We start from the raw sequence: 17,798 nt of genomic DNA on the forward strand, positions 1-17,798 counted from the left end.
ATGTTTGAATCACATGGCACACTTTTATGCAATCTACAGGCTCGCTATTCACCCACTCCAGACAAGGAGAAGAATAGTAGGCTTATAATGTCATCTCGAAAATTGTATTTCTTTTGGAGTTGGTGCACAATCGCCTGAAACAAGACGACAACAAAGAAGTTATTCTATTTTTATTAAAATCTTATGACATGGTACACTGTCATGAAGACTACTGTTACATTGGATTTCAACTTTTGACTGCTGCTGGACCATTTATTTAAGGAGAAATATTTTAGCCATGAGCTGAATCACATCAACTATCTAGTCCGAAGCTGCAGCTAGGTGTTCAAGGGCATTTTTTTTTCACAGATTCTAACTGTTCATTCCCGCTAATTGTGCCTGGCTAAACTGTTATAGGCCGCAGCTCATTTTCGAATCAATGAAAACGAAGATTATACGATGGAAGTATCTGTACTCTTAGAGACAAACTAGTCAATTATCACTCATTCTGGGGATTTTTTTATAGTCATGTGTATAAACATCCGGAATACCAATGCCTTTGTAGTATGGTACATTGGTTAAAAAAAAAAAAAAAATTATACCATTTTGTGTTGCACGATCCAATATCAGGGACTATACTTCTTCGGATACACGTATCTGTGCAACCACGCAGCGATGAGGCAAATAGGGCCTATACTCCTACTGTATACAGTAGCTAGATGTACCCGCGAACCCACGACATAATGTATCTTCAAGACATCAAGTTTTGTGAGCGATACGTAGTTCCGCAATGATCTGCGAATTTCATCAAATATCAGGTAGCCGTTTGGAGACGTCTCTGCCAGATACATTGTTGTACACATCGCAAGTAGGGTTTTGGCTCGATCGATCATGAGGTTGATTTAGGTTTTTACAGACAGAATTTGTACACTGTATTTAACTTTCAAAAGTAGTCATTACGGCATACTTGAACAGATATCAAACAAGCAACTTTTTGTGTTGTTCTGAACAGTGAAAACAACATGGTGTCGCTGAAATTTCGTGCTTAGTTTAGCATTCAATCCAATTTATCGTAGCTTAAATTGATGGCTTCACAATCATGTATACAACATTGCACCAGGATGGCCATAATGCACCACTAAGGGAAGAAATGGAACATTTATGTTTCATGACAACTTTTCACTCCATTTTTCTCTGTATACTGCACGCATAGCGAAAATGAAAATGTTTATCAGGAAAAACTGCAAAAATTAAGATACACAAAGGTACCAAACACCATGTGCACCAATTATCAGGTTGAGCTGGGAAAGTTTATAATTAGAAGACTGCTTCTTCTTTGGAGTCTTGAAAGATATAATAATCTGGCAAGGTGTCTCTTCTTGTTAAACTGTCACTAACATAAACACATCTTCAGAAGGAAGATATCCGCTGGAGTGTTATCAATTTGATTTGAAAAACACAAACAAACAAACAAAACAAAACTGACTATTTGAAGATATGGTGGAATGTGTTCCCCAACCAAAACTATGTAGGTCTACACCCATACAACTACAATGTTTGAATGAATACCGTGTTTCTATTTGTCTTTCATGGTGTCCATGCAGAAGTCTACATGTGTATGTGAGATAAAGGGCTAAACTTTCTCCATAAATACAGCTATGTGAATCACACTCCCAACCTTTGTGGCTGCAAACCATCACAACAAAACAACCCTTCAGCAACAAACATTGTTTATTTGTTTATTTGTTTGTTTTTTTGCACAACCTGCAACACACAACACAAAGAACCTGATTACCCGATAAGGTGAAATATTGCCCTGCCCTCCACCCCCCCCCCAAAAAAAAATAAAACCAACAACCAAAAACAAACAAACCAAAAACAAAAACCAAGCAAACTCAAAACAAATACACACACACACACAAACAAACAAAAACACATAAATACAATTACCTGTTGCTCCTCTCACTAACAGAAATGCAAATGCTAACAATGTCTTTATGATAGCATCATATTTGATATACAATGTATCTTACTACATATATTTGCATGACAAAGGCACTGAAATGAGAGAAACATAGAATACATGGAAGTATATTTGATATAATTGCACAAGTTTTAATGCCACAATTCTACATTTTCTCTGAGATATCTTTTGACAAAATTGATATCTTCAATGAATAAACAGGCAGTGTGAACAGAAAATTTAGGAGACAGGTATTCATACTGTAAATTAACACATATATAAGAGATTACCTGACAGAAGAATACAATCAATACAAACTAATCAGTACAAAACTGTATATATTCAGACATTTGATGGTAAACAGAAATAGAAATATCACTTACGTTACAAGTTGTCTGAACAGACACCAGTTATTTCACGTGTAATGTCAGATTTTCAAAGGTGTTATTTTGTTATTGCTATGTCATGGGTGTGCAAGGCATCAATCCATATCATTGGTTCACTTTGGTGTGTTAATAGTGCACAGGAAGATATATCATAAATATAATAGGCACATGGAGAGATTAAAATCTCACATATATAATCACATTACGACATTATAGTCAAAGTACATTAAGCTAACAGCTTGTGAAATAAAAGGTTAAAAAACAACAAACTGAAGTCCAATGAAAAAAAAAGAAACTTTAAAGTTACGAAAATATCTTTTCAAAACCATGTTTTTTCAAATATTCTATTTAATATTTGTCAGATAAGTGCATTGCTAGGAGCAATTTTCTATAAAAGGGATACGTGTCATAAACATGTACATCATGCAAGCAAAGTGAAATATATGATATTAATTTTCTTTGAAAAGTAAACTCTTGATGCTGCAACATGATACATTTTTTTTAATGTATTACCTTCTATCTGCACTTAAGCTTGGTTAAAGACAAAACTGATCTGGTCGGTATCTGTTCATAGCACAAATAGTGTAAACATGGATGAAATTATTATGCACTTGCGTGTCCATTTTATGCATTTTTGTCTCTTCTTTGGCTACATTCTGTAGTTGCATTAATGGCATCTCACTGGCATTATGACTTGTTCTTTGCAAGTTACAGTGACTGCTAAAATGTGTTTACCAAAAGTAATAAAAAAAATGAGCATACTTTATGAGATTGCCAAACCACCTCTCATAGTGCATAGCACAAAGAGTGTAAACATGGATGAAATTGTTATGCCCTTGCATGTCCATTTTATGCATTTTCGTCTCTCTTTTGGCTACATTCTGTAGTTCCATTAATGACATCTTACTGGCATTATGACTGTTGTTCTATGCAAGTTACAGTGATCAGATGTGTTTACTCAGGGAGGTGAGGTATCCTCTCACCTCCCTGGTTTACCAAAAGTGTAAAAAAAAAAATGAGAATACTCGATGAGATTGTCAAACCGCCTCTCAGAACATATCCTTCATGGGCTCATTAGCATGCATTAGACATGGTGGTGGCCACGATGAGACTTCCCACGCACTGATTTGCATGCTAACAAAGAGAGGAGAGGAACAGTGGAACCCAATGTCTCGATGGGCGAGGGGAGAGAGTGGAAGCGATGAGAAATTCATTCGCGCTGGCAGCGGTAGGCGCGGATGACATCACGGATGGGCGCCCTGCACATGGGGCAGTGGGAACCCATGGTGGACAGCCTCAGGCCGCAGGTCAGGCAGACACACATGTGGCCGCACTGGTAGAGCACGGCGTCCACCTCCTTGTCCAGACAGATGATACAGTTGCCCTCGGAAGCAGGATGCGTCGCCATGGATGCAGGGGTGGGTGTGGTGCCTGGAGGCAGAAGAGATAGGGAAAGAGATGTGAGCAGCATGAAGTAGCAGGTCTAAACGTGTCAATGGATTGCTAATGAAATTTGAGATGTTGGTGACCCACTTGATAAAAAGAAACCAGATAAAACCTGTCCAGTGCATGCTACCATCCGAATGTGTGTTGATGCATCAAACGATGAAGATTTGGAGTCACCGTCTCAATCACCAGGTTGTTATTCTTAGAACCCACTCATGTTTCTATACATCAAACGAGGGTCTACAGAAGTATGAATCATATCACATATTGTGTTTGCATGCATTTCGTGTTGCTGCGAACTCTGCACTGCTGGCAGGGGTTACAAAATACAATCCAATGACCTATTACTGGTTGGTGGCAGAATGTAATAAGCTGTGAGCTGTAAGCTGTAAGCATACCATCAAACTGATTTTAGATGAGAGCCATCTGCTGAGTCATACATGATAATCATTGTCACTTACTACCAATGTACCCGCTCCTCTGTAGGATCTTACACCTGCCGTACAACATCCAGACACATTATACATTTATGCTGCTCTGCTCCATCCACAAGCTACTGTTAAATCAAAAATTTTCACATGCATGAAACTTTGACGAATTTCCTGAAGAACCAAGATTCATGAAAGTACAATGCATGTGAAAGTTTGTTTGTTTGTTTGTTTGTTTTTTTTACACAATGGCTTGGATGCTGAGGCGATTTATGAAAGTTTAGTTTATGCTGTGAAAAAGGCTGTCAGCTCCAATTTCCAAAAGTTTCATGCCTTGAATGTTTTTAGTCTTACAGTACTTCCTTGCTTTTATCTGTATCATACTACTGTTGAAATCTCGCGAATATGATTCCACAGAATGAGACCTGAATCCAAGACTCACCATTTTGCTGGTGGAGAGCGGCAGCCACTTCCTGTCGGATCGCCCTCTGGAGGTCGAGCTGCATCTCCATGCTCATGCGCACCATTTCGTGGAGCTCGTCCATGCGTGACCGCAGGCTCTCCATCTCACTCATCTATATGGGATGGATACAAAACATCGGAGAGATTTGACTATCAAAAAAATGGGCTGATTTGACACAAAATCACATGAATTGACACATCATACAGTCTGATGAATATCACATACTTTGATACCATGTAATTAGAACGGATGAAAATTAACTTTACTAGACGTGCAAAATCTGTTTGCCTTAATGTGACATGATTTCACGAATTGATCAGATTTTATGTAAATTTGTATTACCCGACATTGACGGATATGATTTGAACTGATTTGACCTAATTTTCAAAAGCTCCGCATGATAGGGCAAAATTTGCATTGATTTGACATGATTTGTTGAGATTTGATATAATTTAACATTTTCTAAAAAAAGAGAGAAAAGAAAATGATGAAGATGTACAGGTGTGCTGTGAAAGAAATAATTTGCATGTCATCAAAAATTGTCCTAAGAAGTCTTATCATAATCATGACATTGAAAATTGTAAAAAGAAGTCTTCTAAAAAAAAAAAACTTTTAAAGAGGAAAGTAAATTTAAACGAGGCTAATTGACTGCATATTAATGACTTTGAGGAGCTGCGGAGAAGCTTTGATTATATCTGGTGAACACATACACACATGACAAGAAATGAATATTCATGAGGGTTTAACTTAGTATAGTGGGTTAAACATGGAAATAAATCTGAAATGTGAGACAAAATTTTCATGACACATCTAAAAGAGGCTGATTAGAGTGAATGTGTAAAACTAGTTCAAGATTATTACTTCTACGAAAATGCAAAAATTGGGTTGTCCCAATTATTCTAGGATTATGCTGGCCAGGAAGAGAGCAGTAATATTTCTCTTTTTTCTATTTTTCAAGCAAATTTTGAAAACATGACAAGCAGCCCCCTGGGGTGAACTAGGTCACAGATTGATGGGGAAAGGGCGTTCTACCTCCCAATGTATCTTTTTGTAACTTTTGACAATGCCTCGAAGAAAAATCAATTTACTCTCACCCTGCATGGATTACAGATTTGAGGCCAATGGACTCAGGGAAATTCCAACTTTACAAATCCAGCACCCTTCTTTCATTCTCTTTGTTCAAAAGGTCTTACCAAGTTTGATGATCAGATACATGCTTAGCCCACTTACCAAAATGAGTGTGTGATTTGTTTTTAGCATATCTATTTTTTTTTTCCGATAGCACACAAGAAATAAACAAAATTGATATAAAGTGAGATGTGTGTACGCAAAAGGAGGTTGTTGATCCAAGTGTCATAATTTTGTATTCAATATTCAATTTTAAGTTTCACCATAGAACTATCTGCACCATTCTACCAAGGATAGGGTAAATGTAATAAGTTAAAGTTAATGTTGCGGGTGACTTTTAAAGCTTTTGGGAGTCACTCAATTGAAAGGAAGTGTCCTATGGCTTAATCAGCCTCTTTTCAACTTACGAGAGAGACATTGGTTTTTTTCTCATGGATCATGAGTCATGTTAACCCACTGATGACGAGTTGATATTGCTAGAACACACATTTTCCATAGACGCCTGCCCGAGAATGCTCAGGACTCGTCTTTAATGGTTTAAAATGACTCAAAAATTGAAACATAAAAATGCTTATAAGTTTCATGTACTCAAGAATGCCTGAGTTGCTGCATACCATTATAGTGTTATCAGAAGGCTGCCTGCCATTATTTTTACCAAATACTCCCAAATTAAGAAACATAGCCAAATATCTCTTTTTTTTTAACGACTGGATTGATATATCTAGTACATGTATGCTAATATCCAAACATAGATACCATATGCCACCATTCCACATTTAAAGCTGTTATAAACACAGAAGTATCACTGCTGCTAAGATGCAAACACTATATAATTAAATCTTAAGCAATGCACATTGGAGAAGTACTCTATTTCAGATTACTCAGAATCATTTTTTTTCGCTCCAGACATATCACAGATCCTTTTGAACTACCCCAACCACAAAAATGTAATAATTCTGCATATATCATTCACTACCTCACTTTCAACTCTGGTGAGCATAATGGCATAGTAGTGACACAGTGAACTTGTGTTCCCAACAATAAAATCTTCTCTAGCCTACAGGACATGATCACTGTTAGGGTCTGATCTTTGAACGCGTGATAGAAAATATTTATACAGTACATCCACCCATGGCCAAAACCTATACAGGCAATGGTTAGCTCTGTGAATGGGTGTGCTTGTATGTATGTGTGTGTGTGTGTGTGTGTGTGTGTGTGTGTGTGTGTGTGTGTATGTTGCGGGGGGGGGGAGGAATGGGAGGGTGGGGAAGGAGAATTTACCACCAAAAACCAAAAAAAAAAAAAGTGAAATGAAATGACTTCTGGTGTTCTGGGCCAGCATAAGGTCTGCTTGGTCAAGAAAGTGCAACAGGCTGTGGTTAAGGCCGAAACCTTGACCTGGCTAAAAAAGTTGTGCCACAGTACACAGTTCAGTTGAAGATCAGTGAGATATAATGACATGGAGACAAACAGACAGACAGAGACAGACAGACAGACAGACAGACAGACAGGGGGGGGGGGTAGAGAGAGAGAGTGAGAGAGAGAATAGATAGAGGATATAATTGACTAAGAAGTGTAAAAATGTAGAATCATTAAAGATTGATTAAGATGGGCTAGACAGAGAGTAAAAGAAGTAATATAAAAAGATGGGCTAGACAGAGAGTAAAAGAAGTAATATAAAAAGATGGGCTAGACAGAGAGTAAAAGAAGTAAAGATAAAAAGATGGGCTAGACAGAGAGTAAAAGAAGTAAAGATAAAAAGATGGGCTAGACAGAGAGTAAAAGAAGTAAAGATAAAAAGATGAGCAAAGAGAAAACTGCACACAGACGGGTCGAAGAGTAAAAAAAAAAAAGTAGATCAGAGATCGAGAAAGGAGAAGGAATGAGAGATGAACAATGACGGAGAAAGAGAGAAAGGAAAGGAGGGAGGGAGCAGAAAAAATATGAAGAGCTGAACAGCAGAATGCTACACAGATAAGTGACACAGCCACAGAGAGACATAGAAAGATATATATATATATATATATATATATATATATATATGTATATATATATATATATATATATATATATATATGTATATATAATGATTATATGCACACACACACACACACACACACAATGCATAAAAGAGGAATGTGTGAAGACATGCCATTTGGAAAAACAAAGACAGATAGAGCCAAGGGAATGGTCAAAGAAAACAAAGGAAGAAAGGAAAGCAAAACAAAGAATGAGAAGGAGAGAAAGAAAAACAGACAAGACAAACATGAAAGAATTAGTAGGCTGGTCGATGCAACAGTTGTTCAGTCAATATTTCAAATACACTGTCTCCAAATCAAAACTCTCTTAATGTGGTGGGTCAAAGAAAAAAAAAAGGTCCCTACAATAACAGTCCTTCTTTCCTGTTGCTAAACTGTCCATGTGGCATAGTTTTTAAACCTTACATCCTGTGTCTATATGTGCCTGCCTGCAAACGCCAAGCGCTAGTTACACAAAGACTTGCATGTTTGCTTTGTCGTGCATGTGGTGGGCACTCTACCAGGATACTACAGACCCCCACAAGGTCAGTTATGCTTTGAATGCACAGATTTTGTATATGTGTGATATTCCACATCAGCATAGGTAGCCTATTGCCTATGCAAAGCTGCAACCTTTACTCATTGCAGAGCTGAGATCACCGAAAGTTTCAATTAACCTGTTGAAGTCAGAAGACGAGTACCAAGTGAACTCGAGCAAGAGTCTATGGGAAATGCATGTTGTAGCAAAATTAGCCCGTTCTCAACAGGTTAAGTTGATTCAACAGAAAATAGAGAGAAAGAAAAAGAATTGAAGCTGATCAAAGGCAATTTCTCCTCCAATCATTTTTGGTTCATAAGTCTCAGAGAAAACAAATTGCTTAATGCAGCAAAGAGTTCAAAGAACAACAACAAACAAACCAAAAGAAAAAGAGGAAGAGAGTAAAATAATACTGTAAAAATATAAAGAGACATCTAGAAATAAGAGATAGAGAAAGAGAAAAAGAAAAAAAAAATTACTACAGAAAATATAGCCAGAGAGATAGGGGCATAGTAAGGTGTGGAGACCGGAATGGGAAGTGACCATAATAGATGACCTGACCCTATTCAGAAACCTACTGGTATGTTGTTTTCTGGTTCCTACCCCCACCCCCCACCCCCCCCCCCCCCCCTCCCCAAGCCAAGCAGGGACAGCCCTTGGTAATTGAGAAGTGAGGAAGCAAGGATGTGTTCAAAGAGGGGATCGCAAAATCCTCCTCGCAATCTTGGAATTGACCTCTGACGTGTCTGTTCTGATTGACCGATGCCCTTTTGGTCAGAGGACACCATTGGTAAGGGTCAGGTTTCACCAAACTTGAATATCTATCACACACATAGTTATATCATGTATATACCACATGCAGTACTCTTTTCTCAAGTGCTGTGATGGGTTGTCATTATGCATGTCAACAGGGGGCGCTCTTCTTCATACTTTGTTAGGGAGCAAAACTAGTTTTGGAATGAGGTCTGAGACAGCTCTCGATGGCTTTAGTGGTTGTAATATTTGTATTAATAAAGGTCTGTAATTTTTCACCTATGATACAGATATCAGTTCAATCAGTGTCGACAGGATAACAGATTAAAAAAATAAATATCAATCAATCAATTCCAGACTAGTTGTACACTGAACTGGTGCTTGAAAACATTCCATATCACAAACTTCTGCTGCAAATTTCACCACATCACAATGGTCTTGTGTTTTCTATTGCATTCAGCTGACAAGGCACTTTCCCCTTTTCTTTTTCTGCATTGGACATATTTTGAAACATATAGTAAATAATCTAGTTATCCGTGTTCAAACAAGTGATCATGGCATAGGTGTTAAATGTGTAAAAAAAAAAGAAGAAAAAAAGAAGCAAGTGCTCAGCAATGGGGGCTTGAGAGTGTTCCTGCCAATAGAGGGCGCTGGACCACATCGCTGGCTGAAGACAGGATTGTTCCCATAATAAACCATCTGAATGGCATAGCATAATACTCCGTAGTTACGATTAACTGCTAACAGAATCTTATTGCTACATGGATGCATATATAGCCTACCTGCATCGTTATTGCTCTGGTTCTTATGAGTTCCACACTGTACCAAAACCAGTTGTTTTCACTTTAGAGCCTTGCTTATTCTTGGGGAAGCATACCACTAAGGATACCATTTTTATATATATATATTTCCACTGGAAGCCAGTCTGCATCAGATTTCAATATGGCATAGTTAAGTCGTGGTCTTGAGAGGGGTACATGCATTACCCCTTTCTGTGCCAAGGACTTTGGACAGTGCATACAATGTTATGGGACTTGAACCAGCGACCTCTGGACAGAATGTCAGTGAAATATTGACTGAACCACAATGTCTCCCTATTGTGACCAGCAATAATCGTAACAAATCTTCTTGAAATACAGCCCTATTGAATTGTAAAGAGACATTTTTGGGAATAACTTACGAAAGCTGCACCACCAACAGCTCCTCCCTCAGCGTGTTGGTCGCTCCTGGCAACGCGGATGCCCAGGTGGGAGAAGTCGTTGCGACGATGCGGGCGACTTTGTTGAATGGAGTTGACAAAGTTCATCACCTCGGCACCATTTGAATCCGTGTTGCTGAGTCGGTTCTGTAACAGAGGAACGAGGACAACAAAATGTTTCCATCAGAGATGCACATCATCTCTCCCATTCCAACTTAAGGAAATCTCTGTGTAAATGAGATGTTAACATGATGACTACAGTGAGATAAGATGGGAAAACAAATTCTGGAATCATTTTGGCAGATCTTTTAATACCGTTCGCGTGCATTTTATTTTCGCGAATTTCTCGTGCGGCAAAATTCGCGAAATTAAAATTCACGCAAAAAACCTACACAATATGCATTGGATGCCAGTGGCAAATCACGAAAATTTCATGATGTGAGAAAGGCCGTCGGCTCCAATTCGTGACATTTTCATGCCGCAAATATATCATGTTTTACAGTAGATGTACTGAAGAATGCTTCATGTTAATTGAAAAAATTACCTCTAGTTGACATGCTACGTATAATCTTGTAAATTTCTGCTAATATCAAATCGATGTGAAAAGTGTCCATTACTTTAAAACCTTACATTTTGATATAATTTTATCAATGATGAACACTTGTTCAGTTATGATCTATTAGCAACTATTTCTTGAAAAGGTAATCATTGTTCTTTCCTATGCTGTCTCTTCCAGCACACCAATTATCTTTCCCCACATAAGTCTACATTTGACAAAACTCTCCCTCTCTCACACACGTCTCTATTTCTATAAAATCTTGTTTGAGGAGAAAAATATTTCACAAGAGAAAGGGACATATTTCAACAATACATACTCTTCAAAACTTATCTTTAATCCATGACTGTAAACAAAATGTGACATTTCCAACATGTGAAAAATAATCAGCTTTTAGTTAAGCAACTTATCAAGAACTTCTTAAAATCTTGTAAATGCAGTCTACCCACCATACACTACTTAGAGTAAGAAATGATGAAGTTTGTTCCTTCCTACCTCGTCCCTAAACCCCCCAAACAAACCACACAAAACAGAGAGGTTGAATATTCAATACTGCCATGATAACAGAGTTGCAATGACTCCATTCTTCTTACCATCATGAGGAACTCCAGCCGTCCCCTGAAGTCGCTCTCGAGGGTTTCGTGGACAATCTGTCGGTGCACGAGGTCGCTGATCTCTGAGATGATCGCCTCTCGCTGCACCTGCTGTATCTCAGCCGGTGGCGTCGCCTCGGTTGCTGGCGCATTGTTGCCTCTGCTGTGTGGTAAGAGGATGAAGAATTGTCTCTTGAGTATCAAAGGATTGACCAAAGAATTAATGCTGTTTAACCCTTTGAATTTTGGACACATTCTGAGATCTATTATCGTTTGTGTATTGACGGTGCCAAATAGACCCTTTGACCGAGAAAGACTTGAAGGCTTGCATGTATGTCTGGCACAGCTAAAAATTGTTCATGAGACTTACTGAGACTTACAGCCTTACTGTTTCAAATACAGTCTGATGTAGCATCCTGCAGTAGTTAAGCAAGTGGTATAGTTCACACGAAAGTAAAAACCTTAGCAACATGAGTTACGAAAGCAATTTTCTATCAACTGCACGAGTTTAAAAGAATCCAACATCATTAAAGGTCCTGTTTACCTTTGGGAACAATGATTAAAAAATTGTCAAGATATGACATTTAATGCATATGTGTAGGTCTGTTGTACCACAAAACATCTCATCTAAAATTTTCGCGATAAGGCCTAAAATATTAGGAGATATCTATATTTTTCTCTGACTGTAGACGGTTTAGTCTGAAAGCATTCTTATTATAACTATTCTGCCCTACTTTGGCAAAAGGAAGCAAGTGACATACCATCCGAACTTGAGTTATTGATGTTTTCATATTTCACATAATGAACTCTTATTCCAGGCCAAATTTCACGCAGAAACACTCATCCTACTAAGAGATATGTTAGATAAGATATCATGATAGTCCATTGACGTCAGTGTAAATAACAGACACATTTTGCCCTTTTACGAGAAATGTCACTTTTGTCACTTGCTTCCTTTTGCCAAAGTAGGGCAGTATTGTTCACATTTGGTATATTTAACAATACTTAAAATTGATTTTACTAATTCAAATTTTTACAGTGGTTGTTTCTATCCCTTACTCACATTTTAGAACTATTTTAAAGCACTAATGCTGGGTTTTTGTTTCATCTGCAAATGGTAAATTATGCCTTTAAGTGGTGCATCAGCTGACAAAAGATACAAACATATCCCTGCTCTTACATCATAATCCATGCACAGTTATCATGTGCATAACTATATTGAAATAAAGAGACATGTCAAAAATTGAGCCAACAATGAAAGAACTGTGACTTCTGCAATCGAAGAAATTATCCAACACGAAATACTCTGAGCAGTCTTTGACAATAAACTAGACCAAGCAATGGTTGATGTCTCTTGAATATCAGTATTAGTAAGGATCAAAATTACCTTGATGGAATAAAACCAAACAACTGTAAGAATCCCTCTTCTACAATTTTTCCAAATTCTTCCATACCTGCCACGGAGCAACCAAGGATCAGAAGGTAATGGCCACCGGCCACCATTTTGCTGCTGCGACTGGTTGTGGTGCTGGACCCGCTGCTGTCGTTGCTGCTGGGCCGTGTGCCAGCGTGCGGGGCCCTGGGCCAGCTGTGGCGGCTGTGGGGGTGGGGGAGGAGGAATGTGTGGGGCACGGGGGGCAGCCATCCCCTGGCCAGGGGGAGGAGGGGGTGGTGGAGCAGCCTGTATGAGAAGAAAAAAAATGCAGAATGAGACAACTACCTTGTGAAGTCATTATAATGTTACCATGTGCTTATCAAAGTGGTGTGGGTAGAACTTGTCATTGCATAAGACATTTAAAAAAATGGCTAAATGAAATATGTTATATATGTTCCTTGATATCATTATACCTATAATTCATATATTCACTTGCTTGTATATGCAAAATATACTGACCATTCTCCTTAACAACATTTGCTTGAAGTTTTCATGAAAAACAGCATGAATGTACATCTGTTTGGTTACATGCTATTATGAAAGAGCTATTTAAAATGATGTCACAATCCTTCTCTTCCCACTGTTATAAACCATAATAAGGTAAAGACCCCCTACATCACATTTCCATTAGGTCCTACACATTCAATGTCATTCAGTAATATAATGCAAATGTATAATATGGCTTTGAAAATAAACTTTACCCCAACTCCTCTTATTTGTATAAATCTTACATGGCAGCTAGAATAGACATGTGTCTATGCCTTTGGGTGATAAACTGTGAGCATAATAAAGCATAATCAATTATGCTATGGATCATTGTAGACACAACTACAGCAAGGACAGCACAGAACACACTTGTGATAGCAACTAAAGCATCAACCTCTTTTGGGGCCCCACTGACATCAGGCAGATAGCACCTTTCCTGAACCCTCATAATCAGCCGAGTAGTGTTTAGTCACTATCCAACACCTACTTCCTTTTGTTCAAAGTACAACCAATGATGCATTGCACACTAACAGATGAGTTTATCCTTCCCCTCCAACTGATAATCATAATCTTTGCTCAAGCCTACTGATATTAATGACATTTAGAAGATTACATAGTGAACTTCATGAGCAAATAGAGGCAGTATATTCCTTGTTTCCTCCTATGCCGATATTGTGTTCACAGCGCTGTGTTGTGCAATACCCAAGGTCTAGCCTGATTAGTCATCAGCCACTGTGCACTGAACTAGTCTTGTTTCAAGGCTTCAATAGCATTTAACAGTAGAGCCATTTAGAATGTATATTGTTTCATATCGTGTATGTTGTGCTGACAATAAGAATGATAAAAACAAATATTAATTTGAAAAATGCATGCAAAGATCAGAACAGATGACAAAATAAAAAAGATATTTTAAGCCACACCCAAGTAAGCAACCCCTAAAATTGTTTTCCATTTCCTAACCCTCTCATATTACAACTGATAAATCACCCTCCCCCCTCTACATGCAATCCTTGAAGATAACGTAAGAAAATCTGGATTACCAATTCACAAAAAGTTATTTTAGCATAAATAACTGCACAACTATCCTGGGAAGTCTTGGGCTTTCATGTGGATGGTATAGTTTTGCTGGACTAAACTGTATTTAGTGATTAAGGAAGATTTCATTAGGACAATTGTTATATTGGTTTGGATCAGTCCTAGAAGCATATATCCCTTTTTTTTTTTCAGTGAAGTTGGTGGACATATCTTTATTTGTAGCAGGGAAACTTACAGGAACACCCTCATGGAGCACACTGATGTGAAGAGAACTGGAGTCGGAGAATGAAGATATTCCGCTGGCCTGACTCGCTGTGTCAGCCACCGCTCCGCCTTCAGCAGCCAGTGGAACCCTCCTGTTGCCTGGGAGACCAGCAGTGCGCAGTCTCAGGGCTGCCTCAACCTCCCTCTCCTGTCTGCCAATCGTGGAGCGGATGATATTCTCCAGCCGCTGGCGGAAGCCGTCGCTTTGGAGCCGCTGTGTCACGGACTGTTGCCTAGACAACCCCTCCAGTTCCATGGTCACCACACCATTCCGGCGCTGCCTCGACGATGACGATGACTCGCTGCCATCGTTGGAGTCAACACTGATGCTGTCAGATACGTCCCCATGGATGTGCTGGCGCAGAAAGCGCTCGAGACGGCGACGCTGGTCCCCCTTGCTCACTGGGCGATGGCTGTTCTGTATAGTCAGCAGCTCACACATTAACTCCCTGTTTGGATTAAGAACAATGATACATCCAAATCAAGTAAATCTTTAGAGAGCACTTATATAATCGTGATCATTACTCTAATTTCATCATACATAATCAGTCTGTCCAGATTTACTCTGTTTTTGATGTCTACACATCGTTGCTCTGAAAATGTATCAATGCACACAAGGATGACATATAACAGCAAAGCTGAAGTGCACTGGGATAATACTCCAGGACTAAATAACTCCAGCATCCAATGGTCATTTCCCAGAAACTCTAAAAAAAAAGGGTCTACATTACCATGGTAACGTGTCTGCAGGATGTAATCAGTGGCAACAGAACAGGTGTGATAACAAAACATTTTTAAACACTTAAAAACATTGGAAGGGACTAAATTTCTATTTTTACAAGGTAGGCCCACATGTGGCAATCATTGCGTTACTTGGTACATAATGTAAAGGACTGTGAAGATAATAATTTCAATGAGGGCATGGTATTTGTAGGGTATATCTTGCCAGTAATACAGTATTCCGATTCAGACTGACAACGCACGTACCTGCGCTGCTTTTGCAGCAAGCCTTCAATGGCACTGACAGGAGCGGAGGGCTGGGGAGATGGTAGGTCCTCCGTGCTAATCGAGCTGTTGGTATCAGCATCCGACAATTTAGCAGCTGCTGCAAGCATCTCATCTCCCGACAGGGCCTGCGAAACAGACTCTCCACGTTCGCTCGATGTCATGCTGCGCTTTTCGGCGATCTCCTCGGCCGTTGCCGTTGGCGGTGGCACCACGGAATCCATGGATTCGACTGACATTTCTGAAGTTCTCCGCTCCCCGCGCCTTGACCGGCGGCTTAAACGCCTGCTAGCACGTCGAAAAATACTCCTAGCAGATTCCATGTTGTCTTTGGAAGCTTTTTGTTCTTTCTTTTAAAGGCTGAGAAGTTACTTTTGGTGGTTCCCTCAACAGGTTGCTGTCCCTGTCTCTGACAGTTTATGTCAAACGGCTCCGCATAAATATACACAGCGTGAACCTGGCCCAAGATTCGATGAGCTAATATGCTATAAATAAATCGGGGATGTTCGGTATCCAGCGAGAGCGCAGTTCTCATTGGCTGGTTCCTGCCTGGTGCCATTACATCATTACCCACTATTGATCCCGCTAATCCCGTGGAACAGAAGGCAAGGAACGCCTCTGCAAAACTGTTGTGATGGTAATAGAGCGATCAATATTCTTTTGTAGACGACACAGGCTGCTATGTTTTCCTATCTACCTTTCTTTCTTCTCTTCCCTTTTCACTCTCTCTCTCTCCCTCTCTCTTCCACTTTGTTTATCTACCATGAATACGAAAAGAGAAAAACAGAGAGTGATTCGATGCGACGTTTTTAGAACTCTGGGACTTTTTGGAATTACTAGGCCCCTCTGACCCTGCGACAATATCATGCCGCATAATTTCCTACAATTTTTGTTGAGGGCAGTTATTGTACGTGTGCTCACAAAATCTTTGCTTATGTTTTATAGAATTTTAGAAGCACGCAAGGTGAACTTAGTCTGCTAAAACGAGCGCAGAATCTTGAGTGTGATGGTAACGTTCTGCATTTCGTATGATAAGTTCAGAGGAACTAGACATTGTAGTCTTATCATTTCCATACTAACCACAGGACTTCCGACAGCAGGAAAAAGAGGTGAGCATACACGGACAGAACGTAAAAGACCACAGACAGGCATTGTGTGTGAGACGCTTGTTCGGAGATCTCATTCTGCCGAGCGACAGTGATGAACTTTACTGAATTTGAGGTGTGTTACCAGTCTAGGTCCTGTCCTACTTTTAACCCTCTTGTCTTTTCTTTTCCTTTTTTTTTCTTTCTTTTATTTTGTGTTTGTCACACTTCCTTTGAGATGTAGATTGTATCTATTTATCATGGGCCGAGTGAAAGGTATATTGTTTAGAATGATGGCAATATCTCTTGGAGATAAATAAACGTCAATACGATGACAGATCGCTAACTTCATCTGCCATCCTAGTTCCCAATTCCCATCGCCCCGAGATATCATAATAGGTATGATCCAGACCAATAAAAGACTAACGTGTATATGTGTGGTACAATTTTCGATGTTCACGTCATGTTAAAGTTGACTTAAATCGAATGAAACCTACATGATAATTATACACACGGAAATTGAGTGAATGCAGGAATATCAGTAGAATAAATATCAACGAAGATCTTAAAAAAATCGACAATCCGTTGAAAAGTTAACATTTTGAAAGTCTAGGTGCAGCCGTCTCGGGATGAGAAGACGATAATTCGTGACGTCACTTCAGGACAACGATATGAAGACAGCGGAATGAGAATTCCACAAAATTTCATTTCTTTAATGAAAAGCATGCACATATTTTCCTCGACTTGGTATTGACATAAAAGGGTTATATCATTCCACTGCTTTATGAAAGAAGTAAGTTAAAACGCTCTCTCATTATGCAGAGAAGTGAAAATATTGTGTAAACTTTATTTATATCCTTGCATACTAGTATACAATGTACGGGCATCACGAATAATTTGTAGCGTAGACTTGTCATCCAGCGCGATGGCTGCACCTAAACTTGATAAGTAATTTTTTGACGGATTGTTCAATTTTCCTACTTATTGCTGCATTTCCTCTATTCACGTCTATATTTGGACTTCACATTCCTTAAAATGA

The 17,798-nt window shown here is 39.0% G+C and overlaps 1 protein-coding gene across 1 annotated transcript; it reads right to left on the minus strand.

Annotated features, from left to right (window-relative positions):
* Positions 1-2,105: 2,105 nt before the first annotated feature.
* LOC140241407 (uncharacterized) lies at positions 2,106-16,066 on the minus strand. The gene is made up of 7 exons (XM_072321136.1): positions 15,657-16,066; positions 14,641-15,118; positions 12,904-13,130; positions 11,450-11,612; positions 10,283-10,447; positions 4,645-4,777; positions 2,106-3,759 (listed from the first exon to the last, which is right to left on the minus strand). Exons 1-7 carry the CDS (start codon positions 15,995-15,997, stop codon positions 3,539-3,541), a joined length of 1,728 nt encoding a protein of 575 aa, XP_072177237.1. The 5' UTR covers positions 15,998-16,066; the 3' UTR covers positions 2,106-3,538.
* Between the last annotated feature and the right edge of the window lie 1,732 nt (positions 16,067-17,798).

This window comes from Diadema setosum, chromosome 18 (assembly GCF_964275005.1).
Source record: "Diadema setosum chromosome 18, eeDiaSeto1, whole genome shotgun sequence".
Lineage (NCBI taxonomy): Eukaryota > Metazoa > Echinodermata > Echinoidea > Diadematoida > Diadematidae > Diadema > Diadema setosum.